Consider the following 9,510-nt stretch of genomic DNA (forward strand, 5'->3'; position numbering starts at 1 on the left):
ATTATGATATAATCCATGTATTATATGTATGCCAGAAAACTGACAAATGAAGTACATGGCAGGAAAACGCCAGGTTCATATGTCACAGGCAGAAACATTGTCATCAGATAGGTAAACTCATAATTCCCTAACATTACGAAAGGTAAACATTAAATACTTGTTCTACTGGCACAATAACTGTATGTATTTCATCAACCACTTGCAATAGATATGTTTTCTTTTTGATTCATGTGTTGGAAATTATACAACCTTTGTATAATCAGTTCCAAGATATTCTGTGAGAGGATTATCCACCGAAGAGTAATTCAGCTAACAAGGATGTTTTCTAATCTGGTGAATAAACATGCTTCAGGTAACTGCAATAACATTAGTTTCTTTGGCAGCTTAAGATAAATTTGTTTCCAGTGTGAATATACTTTTTTGCATATCCTTTTCATCTTTCACTTTCATTTTCTGTATGATGCAGGCATGACACATTGAAGAGGAGGCTGCAGGGCTGTCTTGGAAAGTTTTATGTCCGTGCCAAAAATGTACAAAATGTTTCAAAAATAGCTTATTTCTGATAACCACATCAATGCCACTCAGTGATGTCTGAGAGGTGCGCTGTCATGATGGGTTGGGTGTTTCCTCGGCCACCATAGTGTCCAACTTGAACACACATTATCACAATATGAGGTTTCAGGAGGTGATATGTCATTGTATTTTCATTTTTCATTAAATAATATGAATAGCTTTTGCCACCGGATGGTTTCAGATAGGCTAAATTACTGTTTCAAAGTGCTTTTTCCATGGGGTTTAATGACAGCTTGCATACATGATGTTGTTGCATTTCTGCCATCTTGTGGAGTTAGAAAATTCCTACACGCCCCAGTCCATCATATTCTTTCTTCTGGACTATAGCCTACTTACAAAAGCAAATAAACATAGATCACCACTAGATATTGTTTTATATTCATGAATGACTTTCAGTCAATCGCCTCCACTCCATTTCTACAACAGTCTCATCGTCACTCCAGGTAATTGTGTTGTTTTCAGTAGTTTTGTATAGAAGCCAGGTCCAGACAGCATTGTCTTCATCAAACTGCAACTTTTTTGTCTTTCCTATTAATTTATAGTTTAACAAATGTATACGAACACCACCCAAAGCTGCAGCTGCCCTAAATTAACAGTATTGGTAATTATCAAAATAATTTTTGATGTTTCTGTAATGGTTAATACACTAGAAGATATTTAACTGAAATTATGTTTTTAATGTTAAATATAATTATGATTGTTATCCATAAATATTTTCTTTTTTTACTATATTACAAAAAATAAAATAAAATAAAGCACATTATTATTTCTCGATTAAGATGTCAAATTATATATATGTACATACTGTATATATGTACAGTATATACACAATATGTACATACGTGCCGGCCCAAGCCTTTAGGGGGCCCTAAACAGAATTTGATCACATGTTTTGGTGCTCCCCACTAGACTTCTGACCCTTTCTGACCCCTGTTTTAATATAGTCGTTATTTACACCAAACCAGACACCTTTTAACCTTAGAGGTCACTTAGATCACATATTTGTTATAACTTTCATATTCAAAGTGAAGCACTAAGTGTGGTTTACTGAATTTAAATAGAAAAAAAAAGAAAGTCATTCATTCATTCATTCATCATCAATCATGTCACTTGTTTAAGTTATTTAATATAAGCGGCCATCAAAGCTGATCAGTTTAGAAAGGAACTGAAGAAACTGGTTGGTAATGTGAGAGTAGCCGCAGCATAACCATCGGCAATCTTCGGGTGTAACCGGAGTCGCACGGTGATGCAGCCGTCGGATGCTGTGTCGTCACTCTTTTGCGTAACGCCACGTAATAGCAACGCCCTCAAGGTTATAGCAGGGTGTAACATGTAAGAGGGAAGAATGTTGTCAGACGTGACAACCGCGGGAAGGATGCACTTAGCCGACTTTGTGTCTGGATCGTTTGCAGGTAACAGGAATATCGGTATAGTCGTGTCGGTGTTTGTTTAATGTTTGGTGACTGTGGTGTTTGCTACGCGGCTAAACTAGCTACTGTAGCATACATGACCAGAACATATAATAACGGTAAAGGGCTACACGTCAACCTTTATAACCGTCTGTTTGTGTCTTTTAAATAAATAAATAGTCTCAGGCATCGGTGTGTTCAAGCATTTTGAACGGTTTAATGTGTAAATGTATAAAACCGGTGTAAATAGACTTACGTTGAGCACACATGGTCTTTAAAAGCAGCTGTGAATTGACTTGGCAGACTGGTGCTGTCTATGTGTCCATTTACATAACAACATTGTACTTGAATGAAAGTATCTTTTTACTGTACTGAAGTAAAAGTATTAAAAAAGTGAGGACTTGGTAGGGCGAGTTGTGTTTCAACTGGAAAGTTGTAGGTTAATAAGTCTATAAATGTGTCCGTAAACAAGACACTTAACCCCATGTTGCAGCGTGTGAATGGGTTTGAAAGATCATTAAGCTTATCAAGACTAGAAAAGCTCTACATAAATACTGACCATTCCCCTCATCTTCTTCTGATTTTATTGTGTAGTCAAAGATAGTTAGGGGAACTGTAGTGGAGTAAATGTACACAATTCATTTAGGTTCTGTCACATTGGCTGAGCTTTTATTTTGATATCTATGCCGATGGTCAGTTACACTGCACATGTCATTAATCAGGGAAAATGAACCGTGACTATGGATAGAAAAAAGAAACATTTCTTGTCCAGGTTGTACTTAGTTTGGACATGAGCTCACAGTAAGAGGTTGAGATGTTCATGCTTATTTGTGGTGCAGTTCAGTCATTTCCATTAACAATAGAAAGAAGGAATGCTGTAGCGGAGCATTAATGCTGTAAGAAGTAAGTAACGTGTAATGACTGTCATTGCCACAACCAGGCCCAGCATTTTAGTAATGCCAGAGGCATGTTTGCTACAGCCACAGGGCATCCAGCAAAGGGTACTTAGTGGGTGATGCTTCCAAGGATAAGAGAAAATAGGCATAATGACATCATGTTGCTAAACGCTTTTTTTATTCATTAGTTTTATTTATTTTTATTATTCATTTGTCAGCCCTATTATGATGCACTTGTGTTTCAAGATGGAACACAGATTTCCTGTCAACACATTGAATGTTACCAGGGATGCAGTTAAAGTCCATAACCTTTTTTTCTGGAAACACACAGGGGCCTGTGGGGTTGTGGTGGGCTACCCTCTAGACACTGTGAAGGTAAGTGGAAAGTATGTGAAACAACATGTACGTGTAACAAGTCTGCATGGTGGACATTTACTGTACCATCATATATTTCGTTTTTCAAGGTACGGATCCAAACCCACAAACAGTTTACAGGAATATGGCAATGCGTTGCTACCACATTTTCAAAGGAAGGAGTAAGTAGAACTATTGCAATGCACATGTCATACTGGATATGTCATACAAGGAATGTTATTTTTTAAATGTATTTTAGAAATAAAAAATATTCACAGTTGTTTCAAAATGTTTCACTTATGGTTACAGTCAGTACGTTTCCATGCACAGTCAAGTTGTCCCAGTATACAAGCACTAGTGGGAAATCGATTTACTCAATGAAGTTTGTCCACCTCTGCTCCTCTAGGGGGCAAAATGCCTCCTTTCAGCTTGTTAGTATTGGGCAGTTTCCATCCATAGACAGCTAGACAGGTCGTCAGTCCATCATAGGACCACATATAGAGACAGCAAAGTACAGCATCTTTAAAAGTAACAAGATGCTTCCAGAAGATGAGTTCCAGTTCACCTCAGATTTAAAGTTAAAAAGAAAGTGAAGGGAGGGCATACGAATATGATTTTGTGGTTGTTGATATGTTTTGTAATTGCCTCTCATTGATGTCACGCTTGTTTGTTTTTTTTACCACTTGTGTCACAAGGTGCACGGCTTCTTCAAAGGCATGACCTTACCCATTACCACAATTTCCATGACTTCCTCGGTGGTGTTTGGCACATACAGGAACTGCCTGCAGTGTCTGAGCCAGGCACGAGGAGCTGGTTGTGGTCCGAACACCAAACCAGAAGTCTTCCTGTCAGGTTTTGCTGGTGGTGTAGCTCAGGTAATGGATTCAGTTTTACAAACCTCTTGAAAAGTGTTGACATTAGTGTAAACTAAGCTTTTATAAACACAGTTGTGCTGATGTGATTACCACATCATCCATAATCCATGTAGAAATAATGCTCCACATCGGCACATCCCTAATCCTAAATGTGAATCACCTTGTAGATATTTTTACTTTTTATTTGCCCAGGTTTTAAGATATCCATGACTTGTTTTCGGCTCCAACAGGCTTCAGTGATGGCCCCAGGTGACATAGTGAAAGTACGACTTCAATGTCAAACAGAATCCAAGCGAGGAGGAGCCAGCATGCCCAAACCCAAGTACCGCGGCCCAGTTCACTGTCTGCTGCGCATTATCAAAGAAGAGGGATTCCTGGGGCTCTACAAGGGAGTGGTTCCGATTATGCTAAGAGATGGTCCATCATATTCCATTTACTTTTTGACGTACACCACTATCTGTGAATGGCTAACAAAAAGTGGCAAGAAAAGACCTGGTGAGTACAATCTACAGTCACTGGTATTAACTTGGTGACACAAGTCAGTAAATGATTTTACTCTGTCACTCAGTCAAACACAACAACACTTTCAGCAGACCATTAAGAATCAAAGTCCCATTTTGAGGCCTCAAGATTTGGGATTTGACCAGTGCATGACACTGTTTACAACATTTACATTTTTGGATGTAACCTGCAACTAGCTGCAGCTGTCAGTTACACTGGTGTCCACTCACACTGCATGATGTGCCCACACAGTATTGTCTATTTTCCTCTAAGTGGGAACATAATTTACAAAATTGACATAATGTGCTCTTGAGAAACACCTAGAATCCAAGCGTAGTTCTTTTTTGCAAGCTGCAGTGTCGCCCTCTGGTGGCTAAGTGCTACACCCAACCTACTCTCTGGGATTACAGGCTTTTTTATATACAGTCTGTGTAGCAGACCCATCTGTTATATGCACACTGGCCATTTCAAACAAAAACATGTTCATATGGATTTGCATATAGAGTGGGGAAGTGAAATCTTATCACAAGTTGTCATAGGAGACACACACGTGGAGAAGCATTCTAATACCATGTGTGAACATGGGCACTTGTGAGTGGAGCATGCAACATGCATGTAAATACCAGGTTTACAGAGGATGTCAACTTCTTTGTTTTCTGATGATCTAATCACTGCCTTTCTTGGGGCCTCACGGCTCTGTTGTGGCACAGTAACTCAAAAGAGTTACCTAAGCTGTAAACTACCTGTGACATAACCCCCTTTGACACCAGTGTCTGTTCACCTCACCCAGATTGGAGTGGCGTTATGTTGGCAGGTGGAATAGCAGGGATAGCAGCTTGGTTCGTAGCAACACCCATGGATGTGATCAAAGCACGTCTGCAGATGGACGGAGTCCGGGGGACGAAGCGGTACAAAGGTTTATTCCACTGCTTTACAGAGACGGTGCGCGTGGAAGGAAGTGGGGTTTTCTTCAGGAGCTTGGGCATCAACTGTCTGCGAGCGTTCCCGGCTAACATGATCATATTAACTGTATACGAGATTCTCACCAGTTTACTCCGAGCTGAACCACACAGCGTTGGACCATTCAACTGAACGGTACTGATGGTGTGTCATAGTCTGTTACACTGTTTTTGTCTGTGTGTTTAATGTCTCTTCCATTGCGGTATTTGTTTTTTAAAGCACTATTATTCTCATGGTTAACATTAGTTTTTTTCTGCTACATATACATAAATTATTTAGGTAGTGAAGGTAATATATGTTAGTATGCTCAGGGGTAACTTAATAACAGATACTGGACCAGCAGCCAAACACTAGATGGCCCCCCTGGCCAGTTTATTTTATTTTTTTGGCTTCTCTGTTACTGACAGGCTGGTGCCAAGAAACTGCAAAGCTTTTTATTATTCAAGTTGACTGTTTAAGACCTTGAATGTAGAATTTACAAATGAGCTATATTGTACGCACAATAATAATAATAAAAAGATTTATTTATTTAGAGCTAAAACAATGCTTCAATTGGTAGCAACACTAGTCATAAAACCATCATGAGTGAAATCATGATGATGAACCTTAATATGGTCAGTAGTTACAGTCAGAATGGGTAAAATAAAATCAAGAAAACAATCATTCGCTCCAATAAAAGCATTTCTTAAGAGGGGACTTGGTGTGATGTCCGTGCCAGATTATGCTGCATGTTTGCTTATTAATGTTATTACATGTGCTGGCAATTTCTAGCTCAGCAACAAATAGTGGTAGACCTGGAGTATCTGACTTACACATACCATCATTGTTATAACTAAGGTGAATTGCATTTTTTATGAGTTAAATTGAAAACAACACTGCAAACAGGACCACAAAAGACACATAACTGCTAAATTATATTTTTATAACGTGTTGTGGGACATCAGATTCTCTTAAAACAGGAAACAAATCATGTGAAATTTATTTCTATATATATGTATATGATGAAAATGTGAATTCTGCTTTTTGTAGCAAAGGTGCTGCAAGAATGTGACTAAATAATATATTGATTCCTAAATGCTGTTGGACTGTGAACAAAAAAACAATGGACTATTTATTATCACAAATCTCTTTCTGTTTTAGGAGCAGCATCATATATAGCTTCAGCATTTAGGTGGGATTATTATAGTTTGCAGGTATAAGTTTTTCATAAGTACACGTTGTCTTACTCAAATCAAAATGAGTGCCTAAATGTTAAGAAGTGGCAATTTTGTAACCAGAGTGCTCTCACCTGAGGCTTAAGGGACACACATCCTTATCATTTCAATGTATATGTACCATTATGCAATCAGAAAAGTTTTATAAATTGCCAGCTATTATTAAATACTCACATATCTGAGGAAAACTGCTGCTTTTACAGCATCGTAATCAAGAAATGGACACACAAGGCCAAGTAACTCCTGTGTTTGTAAATGCATTCTGCATGAAGTCATGTTGACGTGTTAATGTTATGTTTTTACTACATGTCTTGTGAAGCTGCACCACGCACACATTTGAATGGTATTTTTTTATCTATTTGCGTGTGAGATCAAATATCTATAAGGTTTGGAGGTTCTAACCTATAATTTTGAAGACTCTTTTCAAATAAAGTGTTGAATGTTCTAGGTATTTTTAAATAAAAAGTTTGAAAGTTTGTAACTTGTTGGAATCACTTTCATACATTGTGGAGGAATAAAGGGACGTCTGTTGATGACTGTCGTCCTGTTTTTGGGACTTTTAGCAGGATTACACAACTCGACGGCACCAGATTAGTATTATTGATTGATTGATTTATGCATTTAACTAAGTTAACATAGTTAGATACGGTGCTTTTTTACATTTTTTGGCAATGTGTCTATAAATTTAGGGGCTGTTATGAAAAATACCAAGCATAGCCATCCATCCTCTACCGCTTTATCCTCCAGATGAGTGTCGTTGGGGTGGGTGGGGGGGCACTTATGTGTCACAGGGCCACATACAGACAAACAACCGTCCACTCTCACTCTCTGTGGGAGGAAACCCACGCACACACAGGGCGGACATGTGAACTCCATGCAGAAAGGCCCTTGTTCCGACCAGAGTATACCAAACATAAGCAAAGTGAAAATATTTTGATTTTGCTAAATCTGGACAATGCAACAGAGCTTGTAAATCAAAAGAACACTTTTTATGGGGGTAAACATTCCTGTATGTATTATACTGTATTTTGGGCATCTAGTAGCTCACTTGCAGGCAGCCTATATTTTGAGCCACACAGGTTTGCTTCCCCCTTGTGGCCCTTTGCTGCAGCTCTACAATCTGTTCTCCAAATCGGAGCTTTAACACGGCAAACATATACTTTATTTACAGCTTAAAAATAGATTCGCCATGGCCTGCTTCAAGTTGTCACTGCACATTTGAAATGCACAGAGACCCAACCGGAGGAATATATTTGAGCCGGAGTGGAGATTATTTTACACCTGCATTAACCCAACATCTCCAAAGGTTTTCCCCATGTAGCCGCAAACTTGCGCCAAGGCAAGCTACGAGTGAAGTTTTTAAACATTATAGCTGATGTTATGTTATAAATGTAGTGAGGTGTGTGTGACGTTTTGTTGGACGTAGTGTCTGGAAGGAAACTGAAAGAGGAGAAAAGGGTTCTCACATGTGGCCCTCTTGGGTTACATACGTTCCAAAAGCTCCTTGAACTCGGCCGCTACCTTTTTTTTCCCCCTTTCTTTTCCCTCCAAACTCAGTGAAATCAAGAAGTGAATCAGATGATCCCATGAGCGAGATCAAGAGGAATTCGGGGACGTTTTAAGAGCTGAATCACCTCTGCTCTGACTGGCCCACAGACATCATGACTGCTGTGATTCAACCTCCTACAGTCTTGCAGTGTGAACTGACAGTTGTGGAATGCATGAGATACTGTATGCGTAAAAAAACTGAGTTTAATGTGTGTAATTGGCTCATGTGTATCCCGCCGTGGGTACAATTAAGACATACTATAAAGAGCTCAACTGCAAAGATTTAATTGCTTTACAGTATGAGTAACAGCTTTACTCTGAGGATAGGATGGGTTGTGTCGGGTTAGACCACACGAGAGGATCTGTTTTCAGTCAGTTCTGTGGTAGGCCTTTGCATTACAAGCTCTAAACAAGAACAAACTGAAAACAAAAGTGTTTTTAAGCATACTTTAAGCTCACCACAAAAACCTATCTCACGAGTGACAAGGATAAATTGGTGTCAATGAGTTGATCGTGACCTACTAAAGACATGATAATTGCTTTCTTCACATACTTGGCGTCGCACTACAGAAAACATTTCATGGCTTCCGGAGTGTGAATGTTTTCATTTCAGTTTTCAGCCAGTGCTGGCGTTTTCCACGATGTGATACTGAAATTCTAGGAATTGCAGTCTGTACTGTGAGAAGGCAGGAAAAAACCTCCCTGAATGTTGCCTTTGTTAGCTTCTTTTAATTAAAGCCTGCACTTATTTTCCCCTTATGCAACAACAGTTATGCAAGCGTCTAAAGATCTTGTTTAGTAAACTTGCAGGCAGTTTAGTGTGAAACGAGTCGAGCGTCACGTTTTACTGCTGCTCATTTTCCAGATTGTTTTTTTTTTTGAATTTGCACACAGCACACGGCCCTTGGTGTAAAGCAAGCAACAGAACACCTGTGCTGCATCACTTGTAACACAAAGCAGATCATGCAACTGATTATTATTAGAGGTGTGAATTCTATTAAAGGGTATGAGTTCTGTCTTTGAACTGTGTCACTTTTATGCGTCTCCTCAAGTTCCTAATTGGACGGAAAAAAATCTGTTTAAACAGCCACACTAGTGCTGAATCACCTGATAAATCAACCAGCAGAGTGTGCCTGAGTGACTCATCAGATGATGGGCGTTCGCATAATGTCTGGACAGC

General features: G+C 39.1%; 1 protein-coding gene across 1 annotated transcript; it reads left to right on the plus strand.

The window, feature by feature from the left end:
* Positions 1–1,864: 1,864 nt before the first annotated feature.
* On the plus strand, positions 1,865–7,258 carry slc25a47a (solute carrier family 25 member 47a). Its single transcript, XM_044048433.1, has 6 exons — positions 1,865–1,985; positions 3,210–3,253; positions 3,343–3,414; positions 3,928–4,107; positions 4,338–4,602; positions 5,399–7,258. The coding sequence occupies exons 1-6, from the start codon at positions 1,919–1,921 to the stop codon at positions 5,698–5,700; spliced, it is 930 nt and encodes a 309-aa protein (XP_043904368.1). The 5' UTR covers positions 1,865–1,918; the 3' UTR covers positions 5,701–7,258.
* Positions 7,259–9,510: the final 2,252 nt, after the last annotated feature.

This window comes from Solea senegalensis, linkage group LG17 (assembly GCF_019176455.1).
Source record: "Solea senegalensis isolate Sse05_10M linkage group LG17, IFAPA_SoseM_1, whole genome shotgun sequence".
NCBI lineage: Eukaryota > Metazoa > Chordata > Actinopteri > Pleuronectiformes > Soleidae > Solea > Solea senegalensis.